Source organism: Hyla sarda, chromosome 4 (genome assembly GCF_029499605.1).
Source record: "Hyla sarda isolate aHylSar1 chromosome 4, aHylSar1.hap1, whole genome shotgun sequence".
Classification (NCBI taxonomy): Eukaryota; Metazoa; Chordata; class Amphibia; order Anura; family Hylidae; genus Hyla; species Hyla sarda.
In genome coordinates this window covers 79,371,476-79,391,434 of record NC_079192.1, presented here as the reverse complement: position 1 = coordinate 79,391,434, position 19,959 = coordinate 79,371,476, and the positions used below count along the sequence as shown (strand labels likewise).

The 19,959-nt window shown below is 42.6% G+C and overlaps 1 protein-coding gene across 6 annotated transcripts in view; it reads right to left on the bottom strand.

The window, feature by feature from the left end:
* Positions 1-7,028: 7,028 nt before the first annotated feature.
* The window catches only part of LOC130368136 (hexokinase-2), a 72,303-nt gene continuing 59,372 nt past the window's right edge, over positions 7,029-19,959 (bottom strand). For 2 of the 6 annotated variants that reach the window (XM_056571482.1, XM_056571483.1), the window contains exons 11-18: positions 17,501-17,649; positions 17,215-17,334; positions 15,380-15,475; positions 13,796-13,895; positions 13,353-13,536; positions 9,164-9,319; positions 8,843-9,076; positions 7,032-7,612 (exon numbers count right to left, since the gene is read on the bottom strand). In XM_056571482.1, coding sequence (XP_056427457.1) covers positions 7,468-7,612; positions 8,843-9,076; positions 9,164-9,319; positions 13,353-13,536; positions 13,796-13,895; positions 15,380-15,475; positions 17,215-17,334; positions 17,501-17,649 — 1,184 coding nt within the window. In that variant the 3' untranslated portion in view covers positions 7,032-7,467. Of the gene's footprint in view, positions 7,613-8,842; positions 9,077-9,163; positions 9,320-13,352; positions 13,537-13,795; positions 13,896-15,379; positions 15,476-17,214; positions 17,335-17,500; positions 17,650-19,959 lie in introns of all 6 variants that reach the window. The other 4 variants (XM_056571484.1, XM_056571481.1, XM_056571480.1 and 1 more) reach the window with 4 other exon arrangements.

The window sequence follows — 19,959 nt, the reverse complement described above, 5'->3', positions numbered from 1 at the left end:
ATCGGCGTCCCGTCGCCATAACATATGGCCTTTGTTTACATGCTGTCTCCTGGATCGTTCCGGTGAGTGCCCGTGCCCCCGCCCAGACAATCAAGAATGCGCACCTGCACATGGACACATGCACATGTTTTATAATGTACAGTGTTTTTTATATAGTTTTTAACTATTGGACACTTTAGCGTCCCGATATGGGAGGCCTTATTGATACACTTATTGCACTTAGTACATCAAACATAGTAAATAATGATCAGAGTTGAATGCATTTTGTAATATGATGTCACTAATTGACTGGCCCTGCGCGGCCATATATACTCACCAGTTTGCACATTGTATTGCTTGATAATGGCTAGGTGAGCTAGCCGAAACATCGCCATCTTCACGTTTGTGTGAATAAAGACCACTTTTTTGCAACATATGGGAGTGCGGTTGCCGTTCGTTTTCTATGTGGAGGGATTCGTAACTAGGATCTGTAGCAACTGGACGCACCCTATCATTACTGCATTGACCCTAGGAGTGCTGCTCTCTTGGAGTTTTCTATCTATATCTCATCTATCTCTCATCTATATGAGATAGATATGAGATAGATAGATAGATAAATAGAAAGATAGATAGATACATAAATAGATAGATGGATATAGATAGATGGAGGGATAGATAGATAGGAGATAGATAGATGATTGATAGATCAGTGTTTCCCAACCAGGGGGCCTCCAGCTGTTGCAAAACTACAACTCCCAGTATGCCCATACAGCCAAAGACATGCTGGGAGTTGTCGTTTTGGAATAGCTAGAGGCCCCCTGATTGGGAAACTGATCTATCTATCTATCTCATATCTATCTATCTATCTCTCATATCTATCTATCTATCTATCTCTCATATCTATCTATCTCATATCTATCTATCTATTAATCTATATTATCTAAGTGTTTTATTCCCCCATGTATGTGTGACGTTCCGATAGCATCCCGCCATCTTCATCATACGTACAGTTGTACATTCTGTAGTCTCTGTGACATCACTGCGCTTCATAATAAACTGTGACATCACTGTGCTTCATAATAAACTGTGACATCACTGCGCTTCATAATAAACTGTGACATCACTGCGCTTCATAATAAACTGACATCACTGCGCTTCATAATAAACTGTGACATCACTGCGCTTCATAATAAACTGACATCACTGCGCTTCATAATAAACTGACATCATACATACACACAGTGATGTCACAGTATAGGGATAATACACACTGTGATGTGTACAGCTGGTATCTACCACTATAAGGCCAGTGTATGTGGGAGTATTGGTATTTGTAAAATGAATTTTATACAGTAACAATTGGTGTTAGTCGGTCATTAGTCAGTCACAATGGTAGTGGTGGTCATGGTGTGGCAGTATTATTTGTTTCTTGCTAGTAACGCACACAACTAACAGTAAGCACCTTTTGTCTGGAGGTGCTGACCATTTTTATTTTTTTGTACTGGTATTATCAGTAATATTGGTGTCAGTAACAGTATGACCTTAATATGTATAATGACAATATTTTCTCCCTGTATACTGGTATTATTGGTAATATTTGTCTCAGTATACAGGATTTGGTCAGTTACAGTATGATGGTAATATATATGGTGATAATATTCCTCCTTGTATACTGATATTATTTGTAATATTAGTCTCAGTATACAGGTCATTGTTCGCACTAGCGTCTAGCGGCATGGAGCCGCTTTGCCTGCACACCCTGGAATTAAGGGTACGCTCCCACACGGCGTATTTGCTGCGTATTTCCCTGTTGAAGTCAATGGGTAGGAAAATACGCAGCACCAAATACGCAGCAAAATACGCCAAGAGGGAATGCACCCTTAAGCATGTAGTCTTGCAAAAGATTGGTGAGTTGCCTGTAATTTTTCTACATCATTGCGATTGGATGAACTGTCTTTACCTATATTACATGAGCACCACCATATTACAAGCCTGTGCTGTCTGATACTTTAGAGTCCGGATTATAGGACGAACGTATTTTTTGTGAACCACACAATACAGGTAGTGCCAGCACGCTTCTATCTACACATATATTACTTATGTTAATGTTTGACAGGGAACTGGCCAAAAAATAAGTGACATGTCACTTCTTCTCCACGTAGACACATGCTGAAGCTGCCTTTGAAGTCAATGAGATCTTCACGGTCCCCCGATGCTGCCCTTGGCTTGGATATCATTTGCATGTGCAATGTATAAATCTGGTGTTGTTATAATTGCCCCCCCCCCCCCCTACTTTTGTCCTGGCCCCAGTGTGCCCCCCCAAAATTTGAAAGCTGGAGACGCCACTGTGTCTGATCAGTTGTAGCACCCCCACAGCTGTGTCAGCTGCATATACATAGTGAAGCAGACAGCTCTAACATTGTGTAATGACAGCCTTGGGTTATTGTAGCTCAGTTCCCATTCACTTCAATGAAAGCAGAACTGCAGTCACCATTAACCAACATACAGTGCAGTCTGTTTCCGTCTCTTTTCACTGTGTATTGCAGGCACCATGGATCCAGCTAGTAGACGATGGGCAGGAGTGCAGCATGCTGGACCCTCACCAATGAGACACTGTTGGGCCAATCTGACAATAGACCGGCAATGTTAGTGGCAAAGAAAACCTTTTTAAAGGGGTACTCCACCCCTAGACATCTTATCCCCTATCCAAAGGATAGAGGATAAGATGTCTGATCGCGGGGGTCCTGCTGCTGGGGACCCCTGCAATATAGCATGCAGCACCCACCTGTATCTGCTTCCGGCAGCGCTGGAGGTACTGGCTCCCGACCACGGGAACGGAAGATCGTGACGTCACGACTCCGCTCCCGTGTGACCTCACGCCCCACCCCCTCAATGCAAGTCTATGGGAGGGGGCGAGACGCTGGAGGTTCTGGCTCCCAACCATGGGAACAGAAGATCGTGACGTCACGACTCCGCCCCGTGTGACGTCACGCCCCGCCCCCTCAATGCAAGTCTATGGGAGTGAGCATGACGGCTGCTACGCCCCCTCCCATAGACTTGCAATGAGGGGGCGGGGCGTGACGTCACGATCCTCTGTTCCCGTGGTCGGGAGACAGAACCTCCAGCCTTTGGATAGGGGATAAGAGGTCTAGGGGTGGAGTACCCCTTTAAGGGTAGGGTCACACATGCCGTATTTTGCTGCTATATATTTTACTACCTATTTAAGTCAATGAGAAGCAAAATCAGCTGCAGAAAATAGAAAATAGGCCGCAAAATACAGCAAGTACCCTACCCTAAGGCGTATATATATATATATATATATATATATATATATATATATATATATATATATATATATAAAAATAAAGACATACACAGTCATATTTCATCTTTCTATAAAGCATTCAGCAACTTTATCAATGACAGGATACAGAAAGCCAATAAAATAGCGAATATAAATAAAACACAGCTATAACTCTGTACAAGTAACGGACACCTGTAGTTTGCCAGACAGACAATAATAATAATACAGTGCATTATAAGCAGACCCAAACCAGGATGAGAAGATACACGCCCCAAGCGTGTTACAGGCGAACATAACAGTGGGAACCTATGAGAACATTAATACATCTGCCAAAAGAAAGATTCATACATACATATTTGTACAGAAACTACAAAATATAGTTAGGTCTACACGTAGCAAAATTAAACTCTATGTGCATTCCAGACATTGCATAGAGACGTGAAACACCTGTCTGTAGAAACAGAAGTCTGTCCAGTACATCCAATGGACTTCTCTATATGTAGCATCAGTCTGACGGGTCCTATATTGCTATTCTTTGGAAAAGCAAATAATCGAGAGCAGCATTTAAAGGGTTACAAGGTGTTCCACACCAGTAAAAGTATCTCTATAGCATTCTATGCAGGCTTAACATAAATTAATATTACAATAATAATAATAATAGCAAATATAACAATATAATAATCTACTCTACAAATAGAAAAAAAACTATAGGAGGTTGCTCACCCTACAGAGATGAATTATTGCTCAATTTATGTGTTATCCCAATAACCACAAACAGTCCTAAAGTTTGGAAGAGGTTTTCAAGTCTTGCAGGATATATTGACTCCTCATATACATCCATTTACACATTCAGAAATATAGTATAAGAATAGCCTGAAAGTACAATGTGTAGAAATCCCCAGCGCCACTCCATCGGCAAATCATGCACAAGTTTATGCTTATTGAGAATTATAGTATAAATCTCTAATTTTGTATATGAAGGTGTGCGCTTTATTTCTACACACTGACTTTGGGCCTAACCAGCCTACATATAGCACCCTGAAGGAACGGAGTGCACGGATATAGTCTTTGATCTAGTCTGAAAATAAAAACGGATGTTAAAGGGGTATTCCAGGAACAAACCTTTATATATATCAACTGGCTCCAGAAAGTTAAACAGATTTGTAAATTACTTCTATTAAAAAATCTTAATCCTTTCATTACTTATGAGCTTCTGAAGTTAAGGTTGTTCTTTTCTGTCTAAGTGCTCTCTGATGACACCTGTCTCGGGAAACGCCCAGTTTAGAAGAGGTTTGCTATGGGGATTTGCTTCTAAACTGGGCGTTTCCCGAGACAGGTGTCATCAGAGAGCACTTAGACAGAAAAGAACAACCTTAACTTCAGAAGCTTATAAGTACTGAAAGGATTAAGATTTTTTAATAAAAGTAATATACAAATCTGCTTAACTTTCTGGAGCCAGTTGATATATAAAAAAAGTTTTTTCCTGGAATACCCCTTTAATAATTCTATTTTATTCCTATAAAAGTAAATTAAGGCTTTTATCTCCCATACAACGTGACCTTATATTGTGTTTAAATACCGAAATTTCACCCATATTAAAGCAGTCACGCCCGATACCATAGACCTGAATTGAGGGGGAGGGGCGTGACGCCATGAGGGGGCGTGGCTTTGACATCACAAGCGTCTGGTGCGGGCTCCAGCGTTCCAAACAGTTTGTTACAAACGCTGAGCAGCAGAGTACGCCTTTAAAGTCATATACGGTGAAACCTCTTTGAGAAGACCACCTGAAAATTGCACAAAAAAGTGGTCTTCTATAGAAGTGGTCTTTTCAAAGGATATGGCCACTGTACAAAATGTATGGTGGACTGAACACCGGTCACAGGAGCAGAGTGGATCTGTTCGAGGAGGTGGGTGGTCTTCTAAAGAGGCTTCACTTTAAGGGTACATTTACACTACGGAATCTCCACCCAGAAATATTCTCTCATGTGAAGTGGCCACCGCCAAAATCCATCGGCGCTAGGACCACAATGACCCGTGCCGTCACCACCGAAAGCAAGAGAGTCTGTGCGTGATTCCTCCCAAAGAATAAACATGTCATTCTTTCGACGGGTCTGGAATTCTGAATTTCAAAAATTTCAGAAACTCTACAGAAGACCCATTCACACCAATGTTAGACTCGTACAGCAGAATTCCGCACAGAGATTCCGTAGAGTGAACATGACCTGAAGTAATATTAGAAAGCTTTGCTTTATCTGCTCCGGAGCAGCTCTTTGAGTTTCCATCAGGGTATGTTCACACATGGTGGATGCACTGCAGATTTGTCGCCAATTTTGAATTTCCTATTGGACATTTTTTCAGCGGATTCAGAGTCGTTGCATAAGAATCCCATTGCAAACTATCAGCGGCTGATGCACCTGAATTTTAGGGTGGAATTTCTGAATTGAGTCCGAATGATTCCCTTGGATACATATACGCGTACAAAATCTGCTGCAGGTTTTCTGTTGTATGTGTGAATGTAACCTTAAACTGTAGCAAGTGGACCTAAACCAAGCCTGTGCAGTATGGTACAGCAGCTTCCTGTGGCAAGGAAACAGGAAGTTTACTGGTTGCTAGGCAACCTGAAATACCATACCCTGGTGGTTGCCCAAACAGGAAGTCAAGTGGTTGCTAGGCAACTGGGAGTACCATACATTAAAGGGGTACTCCGGTGAAAACCTTTTTTCTTTTAAATCAACTGGTTGCAGAAAGTTAAACATATTTGTAAATTACTTCTATTAAAAAATCTTAATTCTTCCTGTACTTATTAGCTGCTGAATACTACAGAGGAAATTCTTTTCTTTTTGGAATACTCTCTGATGACATCACGACCACAGTTCTCTCTGCTGACATTAGAATAATAATAACAACAACGCTTTATTCATTATTGTCCTTAGTGGAATTTGAACCCAAGTCCCCAGCACTACAAGGAAGCAGTGCTAACCACTGAGCCACCATGCTGCCCTTAGCATACATCTGCTATGCATCTGCTATGCATGGTTACTAAAATGGACAGAGATGTCAGCAGAGAGCACTGTGTTCATGATGTCATCAGTGTTCCAAAAAAAAAGGAATTTCGTCTGTAGCATTCAGCAGCTAATAAGTACTGGAAGGATTAAGATTTTTTTAATAGAAGTAATTTACAAATATGTTTAACTTTCTGCCACCAGTTGATTTAAAAGAAAAAAGGTTTTCACCGGAGTACCCCTTTAACAGCAGTGTTTCCCAACCTGTGGTTCTCCAGCTATTGCAAAACTACAACTCCCATCATGCCCTGACAGCCTTCAGCTGTCAAGGCAAGATGGGAGTTGTAGTTTTGCAATAGCTGGAAAGTTACAGGTCCAGGAATGCAGCCTTAAAGGGGTACTCCACTGGAAAACATTTTCTTTAAAATCAACTAGTGTCAGAAAGTTAAACAGATTTGTTAATTATTTCTATAAAAAAAATCTAGTACTATCTCAGCTGCTGTATGTTCACCAGGAAGTTCTTTTCTTTTTGAATTTCCTTTCTGTCTGACCACAGTGCTCTCTGCTGACACCTCTATTTTAGGAACTGTCCAGAGTAGGAGAAAATCCCAATAGCGAACCTCTCCTGCTCTGGACAGTTCCTGAAATGGACAGAGGTGTCAGCAGAGAGCACTGTGGCCAGACAGAAAGGAAATTCAAAAAGGAAAGAAATTCCTCTGGAGCATTCAGCAGCTAATAAGTACTGGAAGAATTACGATTTTTTTAATAGAAGTCATTTACAAACCTGTTTAACTTTCTGACACCAGTTGATTTAAAAGAAAATGATTTGCAGTGGAGTACCCCTTTAAAGAATACACATCTGGCCTGTACACACGATAACAATAAAGTGTTTGGAAGCTCGGCAAAAGATGATTTGGCTAGATATCCAGGACTCTTCTAGAATATCGGAGGCTTGGTTTTATGTCAGTCTTTTTTCCGTATATATCTTTACTAGAAAAATAAAATACATCGACCTATTTACATTTCCCTGGTATGAGTGTAGGCAAATCTATGAACACCAGAAGCACATCCAGGGAGTCCAACCAGGTCCATGGATTGGAGATGGTTAAGAATGTAAGGAGCCGTATTGAGTCTTTATATAGGAATTCGCTCAATAAAAATAAATCTTTTGGCTCCTGTCCCTTAACGTTGGCCCGCTTCTCGAATCCTGCACGCCACGGCGGTGATGAGGGCGGCTCCCTTTCCACTTCCATCTTCAGACTGGAGAAACGTAACTTGACACTTTGGAGAAAGCTCCTTCACGGTTTCGTGCATGATGGTAGAGAAACTATGGAAAATATATTAAAAATATATATATATTTTTTTTAGAATTTTCAACATCGTACTGTATATTCGCTAATAACTGCATTGTGTATGTGTGATAAGTTATGCGTCATCCTTCTGGATTTGTATTACGGTATATAAATCCTTAGATCAAATACTTTATTTTATAGCTCTGGGCCAAACTGTAGCATGAGCCAAAATGACCCCAGGGACCCAATCACACCAACTTTAATATGTGCCCCCTTAATCCACTTTGCACATATAGGCCATGCATATGGAATTATTATCATTAGGCCTTATAGCTGTGCACTGTATGGCTGAGTTAGTTAGGTCTATTTTTTTTCCTATTTTAACTATTTCTTTGTTATTCTCATTTTCCCAATTTTTCTAAGAAAAAATAGGAAATGTGCACCATTACTTTACATCCATTCTCTCTGCATAAATGTCAGTATTATCCAGAAGACTGAATAAACACTGAAGGGTTAATTTATAAGAAAATAATAATTGAAAAGCGGCATTTTGACCCCCCAAAAAAAGTCAATTTTTTTTACTATCATATCCACCGAATAGAGAAAAAGTGTCTGGTCTCCTAAATGGGTCCTCAGCACTCCCTGTGCATTGAGCTCGGGGTCGGCACACACTCTATGCTTCCTTTAGAAGAACCGGAGATGTACAAGTAGATTATTGTGTCAGAAAGTATGTAGTGTGTGCAAACAAGGGGGGTCCCAAAGGTTAGAAAACTTGTCAAATGCTGGAGTATCCCAATAATATGACTTATATTAGGAGAAATCTACTCGAGCTCATTGCATACAGACAGCTAGAGAGACGCTCCTGACACAAATGAAGCTTTTTATGCCAACAGCCTTTTACTTAGGAACGACGACGAGATTCCAGTCTAAACAAATTCAACCTGAAAACACATCAAAGCCACTGTTTAAAGGGGTACTCTGCTGGAAAAAAATTTTTTTTTTAAATCAACTGGTGCCAGAAAGCTAAACAGATTTGTAAATGACTTCTATTTCAAAATCTTAATCCTTCCAGTACTTATCAGCTGCAGGAACTTCCTGTGCAGCATACAGCAGCTGATAAGTACTGGAAGGATTAAGCTTTTGAAATAGAAGTAATTTACAAATCTGTTTAACTTTCTGGCACCAGATGATTTAAAAGAAAATGTTTTCCAGTGGAGTACCCCTTTAAGGTTGAGCATATTGATTCTATGCACCAGCTAACTTACTGAGGGTGAAGTTTATATAGGGTCCCATCCACACCAACAGTGACTTTTAGGGAATCCAACCCTCGGTTTTCTCTGATCTTGTCGACAACAGCAGCTACTCCAGCACCACAAAGCTGAGCCGCCCTTCTTGCCACCACCGTACACACTTCCTTGACAATGATACTGTCATCACATGTGCTGTTCAAACCAAGGTGCTGAAGGATGGAGCGCACCTGAAGCAATGCCAAGCGATCACTGCCAAGATAGAAAATATGTAATGTAAGGACATAGGAGAAATATTTCACAAGAACTTAGAATTAAGAAGACAAGACGTTCACTCACCTCTCGATCTGAGACAAAAACTTGGTTTCAAAAATGCCCCTGGTCTTCAGCCTCTCGGATATCTTTCCACGGAACAGGAGCCCCCGTTTAGTAAAGTCTATCAGGATGTTCCTTACAATCTCCCCCAGGTACATCCCGCTGATCATCTTCTCATACCTGTGGGCAGAAGGAGATTTTTGGTTATTACTAAGATTAGGAAATATATTCTGAATGTTTTATAGAAAGAGTTTTCTACACTTAAAGCAGAACTCTACCAAAAACCTGAAAATTAATGTGTACATTCTGTGTTACCGGCAACTGAGCAATTAAAGAAGCCTCGTTCTTCTACATAGAAAGGAGCAAACAGTGTTCCCCATCATGTTGCTCTATCACTTTAGCCATCACAGCATCATGGGAGTTGTAGTTTTGTAACATCTGGAGTGTTTCAGGTTGGGGAACATTGCCTTAAAGTTATTTAGTTTTTTTTTGCTTGCTGGGGCTTAACAGCAGGACACCATGTGATTAATTTACAGTCTAAAATGCCTTATCTCTAGTGTGAGGAGCCCACATACAGCAACCCAGATGTCGGCTTCCTGAACCCCTTTAAATATGACTCACGGCTGGAGATGTATTGTGATTCGGGCTAAAACTCATATTAACATAGTTCATAAGGTTGAAAAAAAGACCAGAGTCCATCAAGTTCAACCTATAACCCTAATGAGTCCCTACTAAGTTGATCCAGAGGAAGGCAAAAAAAAACTCATACTAGAGGCAAAAATTCCTTCCCGACTCCAAATATGGCATCAGAATAAATCCCTGGATCAATGTTCTGTCCCTATAAATCTAATATACATAACCAGCGATGTTATTATTCTCCAAAAATTCATCCAGACCCCTTTTAAACTCTTTTACAGAGTTCACCATGACCACCTCCTCAGGCAGAGAATTCCACAGTCTCACTGCTCTTACAGTAAAGAACCCCCGTCTGTGCTGGTGTATAAACCTTCTTTCCTCTAGACGTAGAGGATGCCCCATTGTTATAGATACAGTCCTGGGTATAAATAGACCATGGAGAGATCTCTGTACTGTCCCCTGATATATTTATACATAGTTATTAGGTCTCCCCTAAGCCTTCTTTTTTATTAACTAAATAACCCTAATTCTGATAATCTTTCTGGGTACTGTAGTCCTCCCATTCCATGTATTACTCTGGTTGCCCGTCTTTGAACCATCTCCAGCTCCGCTATATCTTTCTTGTACACTGGTGCCCAGTACTGTACACAGTATTCTATGTGTGGTCTGACTGGTGATTTGTACAGTGGAAGAATTATTTCCTTGTAATGGGCATCTATGCCCTTATTGATGCACCCCATGGTTTTATTTGCCTTAGCAGCACCTGCCTGACACTGGTCACTACAGTTAAGTTTACTATTATAGTACCTATCATCAAAAAAAAATTTTTTATATGTTAGAGCTGATTGTATATAGAACAACTTTGTAATAAGATTTAATAAAAAAAAAAAAAAAAATGCTTCCTTTTATGTGTTTTTTTAGCTTTGAAAATGTGGCCACTAGGGGTCTCCCTAGCCGCAAGCTTTTCATTGATTTCGGACTCACGCCGACCCGGCAGTGAGTCCGAAATCGCAGTGCTGGCTGAGCACGTGACCAGCTCAGCACAGCTCCCCACCTGTCAATCAGACAGGTGGGAGCGCTGTGCTCACATACAGGGCACTGAACACCGAGGATAAGCGGCGCTCTGAACATCTGGGCAGTGAGGACAAGCAGCGCCCCATACACTGAGGACAAGCGGCGCCCCGTACACTGAGGACAAGCGGCGCCCCGTACACTGAGGACAAGTGGTGCCCTGTACACTGAGGACAAGCGGCGCTCCATTCACTGAGGACAAGCGGCACTCCATTCACTGAGGACAAGCAGGCATCTGGGCAGTGAGGACAAGCGGCGCTCCATTCACTTAGGACAAGCAGCGCTCCATTCACTGAGGACAAGCAGGCATCTGGGCAGTGAGGACAAGCGGCGCCCCGTACACTGAGGATAATCAGGTACTATTCCCATGCCCCCCCCCCAAGTGAGGGCGGAAGCAGTCCCCCCCAGCAGGCTTCAGTGACGCGGAGCCTGCTGGGGCACGCCCACATCCTCCTGCCGGGTGCTCACGCTAAGTGAGCAAGAAGATAGGTAAGTTACAGAGCTTTTTAAAGCTCTTTAAAAAGTTTTCAAGGGCAGGGAAGGTGTTAGATGTAGTTAGGGAGCATAGCTTAAGTTAGTGTAGAAAAGTTTATTTAGTGATAGGTACTCTTTAACTAAGACTCCTAAGTCATTTTCAATGTCAGTCGTCCCAAGTGTGCTCCCATTTAATACATAATCCCAGCCCGGATTTTTCTTCCCCATGTGCATTACCTTACATTGATCAGTGTTGAACCTCATCTGCCACTTCCCAGCCCAAACCTCCAACCTATCCAGATCCATGTGTAACAGTGCACTGTCCTCTATAGCAAGTCAACTCTGACCTGCTAATGCTGTAATGATATTATGCATCACCAAATTCGGGGGGTAAACCACACACCCAAAAAAGTTGTAAAGACGTAATACTTGCAGTTCTGTGCAGCATGCGGCGTTCACTTAGAACACTGGGTGCTGGTGGCGAGAGTCATTACGTTACAGCCACAGCCTCATGACATCACACCATGCCCCCTCAATGCAAGTCTATCGGAGGTCCGTAAGGATTGCTGTGTATCTATTTGGGCCTTGCTAAGACATATTTTAATTTGATGAAAATAAAGAAGCCACTTTATAGGGGTACTCCGCTGCCCCAGCATTTGGAACATTTTGTTCCGAAGACTTGGAATGGGTGACGGGGTCATGACATCACAGCCACGTCCCTCATGCCGTCACACCACGCCCCCTCAATGCAAGTCTATGGGAGGGGGCGTGGCATTGCCTTTACTGCTATTGTAACCCACACATAATACAAGCCTCAATACATCTACATGATGTGTTTGCTCTGCTCATATCATTTGCTTGAAACTAACTTTGGACCACGGAAGCAATGCTGCCCCCATCAGGAAGAGAAGTGCAACAAAATATATTTTCCCCAGAAAACAGACATTCTAATAAACCCCATACACAGTTACATTCTAATTCTAAATATTTGTGGGGAAAATGTAAACTTAAAAGTAAAGTGTTAATATTTCTTGCGTACAGCACTGTGATGTTTTTATAGGAGAACATAATCTCTGACACAATACAGGGGACAGGACATGTCTCAGGCAAGAGTGGGTCCTTTAATCTTCCATCTTTCTTCCGGCACAGTATGACACAAATGTTGTTGTGTAAGAGCGCCGTGCGGAGACAATCCTGCAGCTGCAATAGCAGATTTTACATTATACAATCTCTGAAGGAGGCTATGATGGATCATTAAAGGGGTACTCTGGTGGAAAACATAAATTTTTTTTTTTTTTTTTTATCAACTGGTGCCAGAAAGTTAAACAGATTTGTAAATTTCCTCTATTAAAAAATCTTTACCCTTCCAGTACTTTTTAGCAGCTGTATGCTACAGAGGAAATTATTTTCTTTTTGAATTTCTTTTCTGTCTTGTCCACAGTGCTCTCTGCTGACACATTTGTCCATGTCAGGAACTGTCCAGAGCAGCATAGGTTTGCAATGAGGATTTTCTCCTGCTCAGTTCCTGATATGGGCATCAGGTGTCAACAGAGAGCACTGTGGACAAGACAAAAAAGAAATTCAAAAAGAAAATAATTTCCTCTGTAGCATACAGCTGCTACAAAGTACTGGAAGGGTAAAGATTTTTCAATAGAAGTCATTTACAAATCTGTTTAACTTTCTGGCACCAGTTGATTAAAAAAAAAAAAAAAAAAAATGTTTACCACCAGAGTACCCCCTTAATGATCCGTCATAGCCTCCTTCAGAGATTGTATAATTTTCTCCTGCTCTGGACAGTTCCTGATACGGGCATCAGGTGTCAGCAGAGAGCACTGTGGACAAGGAAAGAATGTTCAATACAGCTGCTAAAAAGTACTGGAAGGGTAAAGATTTTTTTAATAGAAGTAATTTACAAATCTGTTTAACTTTCTGGCACCAGATGATTTAAAAGAATATTTTTCCACCAGAGGACCCCTTTAAAAACGGATGTCTTTTTAGAGGATTTTGGCATTTTTGTTGTAAAGCAACCTACCTCTGCTTGCCAGGATTCAGAGACAGTTCATCCACCGCTCTGTCAAACTCTGTTCGGAAATCTTCCATACAGTCATTGTCACCAAAGGCTCCCCACTCCATATTGACGCACATTCTGCCTTCCTCCCCTTCTACCAGCTCCACGTTTCTCATCTCTTCCATGTAACAAGCATTGCTGCCGGTACCTGAGGTTGACAAATGGAAAGAAGGTGAAGACCCATATTATACTTGTGGATCCAAACTACAGAGATTATGACCTGTCAATAAATGTCAAATAACTAACACTGATCAGCCATAACATTAAAATAGAGACAAATGGACTTTAAAGGTGCGGGGGGTCTTTTGCGGCGCTGACTCGGAACAGGCACATCAGGTGAGTATAAAAGGTTTATTAAAATGCAACGCGTTTCACCGCACATGCACGGCTTCATCAGGCAGTCTTACCGACAATCAGTCCCATTTCACAATGTGGGTCTTCGTAGCCACAAGTCATCATAGTCCCCACGGTATCGTTCACAACGGCCACTACATCCAGGTCAAACTCCTACAGATAATGAAACAGATCAGTGAATACTATACAATAAGAAAAATCTCATACAATTGTAGACGTAAAAGGTAAATTTTATCCTTTCACTTTATGGTTGTGCAGTAGGCTTATCCACGACTGGAAAAACATAGCTGCTTTCTTCCAAAAATAGCACCACTATTGTTCTCAGTTTGAGTGTGGAATTGCAGCCCAGTTGTAATACCACATACAACCTAAGAGCAGATGTGGTGCTGTTTTGGGACCACACTCCTATAGGCTTGAACAGGGCGGTACTTTGCATTACTGTACCATGCTGGGAGTTGTAGGTTTGAAACTGCTGAAGACACACTGGTTGGGGAATACTGCCCCTATAGTTCCATATGCAAGAGGAATATAAAAGCAACAAAAAGGCGCTCCCTGTGGAGGATCACACGTGCTGGATGGTAATTATACAAAGGGGGGCACAATGGCCGCTTACCCACTCCGGTTGTGTACCGGCATACACAACAATGGACAGCACGTAATGAATGACAAGATATTCATGGACCCATCTGCAGCCTTCCCGTGAAGAATAAAGGGGTACTCTGGTGAAAAACTTTTTTTTTTTTTTTAAATCCACTGGTGCGAGAAAGTTAAACAGATTTGTAAATTACTTCTATTAAAAAATCTTAATCCTTCCTGTACTTATTAGCTGCTGAATACTACAGCGGAAATTATTTTCTTTTTGAAACACAGAGCTGTCTGCTGACACCACGAGCACAGTGCTCTCTGCTGACATCTCTGTCCATTTTAGGAACTGTCCAGAACAGCATATGTTTTCTATTGGGATTTCCTTTTACCCTAGACAGTTCCTAAAATGGACAGAGATGTCAGCAGAGAGCACTGTGCTCGTGATGTCAGCAGACAGCTCTGTGTTTCAAACGGAAAAGAATTTCCACTGTAGTATTCAGCAGCTAATAAGTACAGGAAGGATTAAGATTTTTTAATAGAAGTAATTTACAAATCTGTTTAACTTTCTGGCACCAGTTGATTTAAAAAAAAAAAAAAAAAAAGTTTTTCACCGGAGTACCCCTTTAAGGAGACCAGGGAACTTCGGAGAGACCGGGAATTTTCGTGGCGCTGATCGGGGAGAAGTCAATCACGGTGCGTACATCAAGATAAAATTCCTTTAATGGTTAAGGTGCACCTTAACCATTAAAGGAATTTTATCTTGATGTACGCACCGTGATTGACTTCTCCCCGATCAGCACCACGAAAATTCCCGGTCTCTCCGAAGTTACATGGTCTCGATATGCAAGAGGAAGCAATTCAGGTGGTCGGGAACAGCAACAGGGAAAACAAATTCCCAGCAGCTGCTAGAACTAGTAGGAGAATGCAAAACACAGCCTTAGTAATAGTTTAACAAACTAAAGGAATGAACAAACAATGTGCTCGCTATATGTAGTAAAGCAGACAAATACACTGTTGCTGCTCCTCCTCCGTGCAGGGTGCAAAATACCCACCTCTCGCCTGTGGATGGCTTCTTTCAGGAGATTTACAACATCTTCTCCTTCACATCCAGATGCTCTGAACCCTTTGGTCCACTTCAGGAGAATGCCCTATACGAAAATATACACATACAGGATTGTTAGATAACTCCAGGATTCATGATGCCCATACCTCCTCCATAGTATCCATGTATTTTCAGCTAAGCTTTGCAGCCTATACCCCTACTTAAAGGGGTACTCCACTCCTAGACATCTTATCCCCCTATCCAAAGGATAGGGGATAAGATGTCTGATCGTGGGGTCCCGCCGCTGGGACCCTACCGATCTCTGTGCAGCACCCATCGTTCATTTAGAATGCTGGGTGCGGGGTCATGACGTCACAGCCACGCCCCTCGTGACATCACTCCACACCCCCTCAACACAAGTCTATGGGAGGGGGCGTGGCGTCCGCCACGCCCCCTCCCATAGACTTGCGTTGAGGGGGCGTGACGTGACATCACGAGGGGCGTGGCCGTGACATCACAACCCCCGCCACCTGCTACAAGCAATCGGAACAAAATGTTCCGAACGCTGGGACAAAGAGTGCCCTTTTAGCTTCCATAGTTCAGTTGTGTTCAACTGAAGACGAAAACTAAGGAAAATATCTTTGATTGCTTTAAAGACTAATCCTCAACGATTACTGTACGACGCTACTGAACATGATAGGATTTAGGCTCAGCAGAAAAAGCTTGAATAATGATCTGTATTTTGCAAAAAGCACCATGAACCTACTCACGAAATAGGTCATAAGGAAGTGCGCACGAAGAGGCAAAAGGAAATGTAAACTACCGATATGATGTAGCAGAACGGGATTTGTCATGGATCCGTTGGAGCTAAATGTTCATTTAGTAGGTTTACCTGCAGTCCTTTGTAAAGCCACAGATTAAAGGGGTACTCCAGGAGCTTGTGACGTCATAGCCCCGCCCCTCATGACGTCCTGCTCCACCCCCTCAATGCAAGTCTATGGGAGGGGGCGTGACATCAGTCACGCCCCCTCCCATATACTTGCATTGAGGGGGCGGGGCATGATGGCATGAGGGGGGGGGGGGCTATGACTACACAAGCTGCCGGCTCCAGCGTTTGGAACAGTTGGTTCCCAACGCTGAGCAGCGGAGTACCCCTTTAAAGACTATGATATGAAGATTCAGCTGAATATAGCTGCTCTCCAACACCTTTCTGCTTTAGGCTATGTTCACACGGCAGACTTTCTGAGCGGAATTCCGCAGGGATATTCCGCTCGGAATGTTTTTGCCACAGAAATCTTAATTCCGGCATCCGCAGAAAGAATAGACATGCCTATTCTTTCTGCAAATTCTGCTCAGAAATGCATTGCTGTCTACGAGACGGCGCATTTCCAAGTGGTCCTAGAGTCTGCGGACATTTCGCACATTTTCGATCATGTGAACGCCGCCTTAATGACAAAAGCTAGTCATACACATCAGATTAATGCTGTCTGAACCCGCTAATTTCGGCAGGATCGGCTGACCAACTAATGTGTATGGGGGTGCCCTTGCTCTTCCCCTAATGACAGATGTCAGGACAGAGAAGGATCAGGCATACTGGATTTCCACATGCCCTGTTCTTTTATTTTGCAGTGAGATAACCCACTCCTATTCTCCACATTCACATGCATGCTCAGCTTGGCTGTGCCTGCATGTATTTTTCCCCATTCAGAATACATGCAGGCACAGGTATGTGTACGTGGAGATTAGGAGACTTTAGCGGACAGCTAGGTTTCATTTATAGCCAGCTTTCAATGAAGAGATTATGGACTACAACCAACACAGAATATTCTGCTTTCCTCCATTTACCTCATCCAGTCTGTTCTGGTGGCACGGGAAGGAAAAAGTGAACCCAAGGGGCAGAGAGACTCCTTTCATGCCCATGTACTCCAGGAAATCAGCAATGCAGTGAACTATGTGGTCGAACAGCTGCAATGAATAACAAATAAAATATAGTCAATTATTTATAATACATATATAAGAAAATATATCAGGGTAACAGACAATATGAAGCAGAGTCAGCAATTCTGAATTCATGTTTTCATTTATTACAGCTCATCTCCATTAAAGGGCAGGAATATTCAGCAGTTCTCACCTCCTCTCCGGTTCCTATCATGGCATCCTGAGGGATGGTGTAGATCTTGTTGTGCATTTCCACCCCACGTCTCATACCACTCCGAACACGCACCAGCAGAACGCGGAAATTTGTGCCCCCGAGATCCAAAGCCAGGAAGTCTCCTCTCTCTGAAAGAGTACATTGTGATGCTGTCAGAACCCAGTGTATTACAGCGGTCCCTCAACATACGATGGTAATTCGTTCCAAATGAACCATCGTTAGTTGACACCATCTTAGGTTGAGGGATCCGTGCAATGTAAAGTATAGGAAGTTAAACTCATTTGTCCCGCCGCTCCGCACCGTCATCCCTGCCTTGGATGTCGCCCTCCATCGCTGTCGCCGCGTCCCCGGGGTGTCCCCGCCGCTCCGGACCGTCTCTGCTGGCCGGGATTGTTGCTCTTCATTGCTGTCATCACGTCGCTGCGCACGCTGCTCCTATTGGATGATGGGACGGCGTGCGCAGCGACGTGATGACGACGAAGGAGAGCGAAGACAATGCAGGGGATCCTGTAGAGAATGGTCTGGAGCGCTGGGGACAGGTGAGTGACCATCACCGGACCACACGGGGCACCTTAAAGGGCTATCCGACGGCAGCTGAAGCAGTCTGCACTGCCTGATAGCCGTTTATGTGATGGCCCCGACATACAAAAGCATCATATGTTGATGCTGCCTTCAACATGCGATGGACTCTGAGAGGCCATTGTATGTTGAAATTATCATATGTCGGGGCCATCGCAGGTTGAGGGATCACTGTATTCAGTATTATTTAGAGCTGATGGCCTGGACCAATTATAAATTAATACGTACCTGTCATCAACAAAAACTTTTTATATAATGTAGATAATACCATTATATGTATATTTGTAATATACATTGGTTAAAGAATGTGTATATTTTTGTCCCTGCAGCTATTGCCTGTGTGTCTCTGTGAGGAGTCCAAATACAGGAAGTGAGGGTGGACAAGCAGGGCTCTGTGCAGTAATGAAAAGCAGGACAGTGTGCACTGAGGCTCTATGACACACCCCCCCCCCCCCCCCCCCCCGGATCACACAGTAGGATGATTGACAAGCCAGGAGCCTGCACAGAGCCCTGCTTTATCCTGCCCTCACTTCCTGTATTTGGACTCCTCATAGAGACACACAGGCAATAGCTGCAGGGACAGCATTTTTTCACCCAAAAATATGCACAATTTTTACCCAATGTATATTACAAATATATACATATAATGGTATTATCTACATTATATAAAAGGTTTTTGTTGAAGACAGGTACACTTAAAAGTATATATTTTTTTTTTCAAGATACAGCGATACCTCTTTGAGAAGACCAACCCTGTTACCCAGACCAGATTTTGCGCGACATCGTTCAAGTCAATCATACATAATGCGTAGTGGCCACTTTCTAAAAAGACTACTTCCATAGACGACCCCTTTTTATTGAAATTGTGGGTGGTCTTCTCAAAGAGGTTTTAAATAGGCTATCAATGTAATACCCAATGGAGCTCTCCTCTTATTCGTGTGGTTGTGTCTTGTACAGCTCAGCCCCACTGAAAGGGTTTATACCAATGTTAAAAGTTATCACCTGTTCACACAATAGAAAAATAGCTGATTGGTCAAGGTCCGACTGCTGGGACTCCCACTGATCATGACAACTTAGTTGAATTGACTCTCTAGTGCAGTGTTTTCAAACCAGGGTGCCTCCGGCTGCTGCAAAACTACAACTCCCAGCATGCCCGGACAGCCGAAGGCTGTCCGGGCATGCTGGGAGTTGTAGTTTTGCAACAGCTTAAGGCGCCCTGGTTGGGAAACACTGCTCTAGTAAATTGAAAGGCAGCGTGCATGCTTGTCTATCCCTCTGTACACTGTCTATGGGACTTCTGAATGTAGCCATGTTTAGCAATCGGCTATGCTCAAAAGTCCCATAGAGAATGAACAGAGCAGTGGCTGAGCATTCACACTGCCACTCGATTCATATTGGGTTAGAGGTATTCCAGGCCAAAAAAGGTTTTTTTATATATCAACTGGCTCCGGAAAGTTAAACAGATTTGTAAATTACTTCTATTAAAATATCTTAATCCTTCCAATAGTTATTAGCTTCTGAAGTTGAGTTGTTGTTTTCTGTCTAACTGCTCTCTGATGACTCACGTCCCGGGAGCTGTGCAGTTCCTATGGGGATATTCTCCCATCATGCACAGCTCCCGGGACGTGACATCATCATTGAGCAGTTAGACAGAAAAATTCAGAAGCTAATAACTATTGGAAGGATTAAGATTTTTTTAATAGAAGTAATTTACAAATCTGTTTAACTTTCCGGAGCCAGTTGATATACAGTAACCCCCCTACCTGCGATGGCCCCGACATATGACAAAATCAGAGGCCATTGCATGTTGATGTCAACATCGACATACGATGCTTTTATATGTCATGGCCATCGCATTA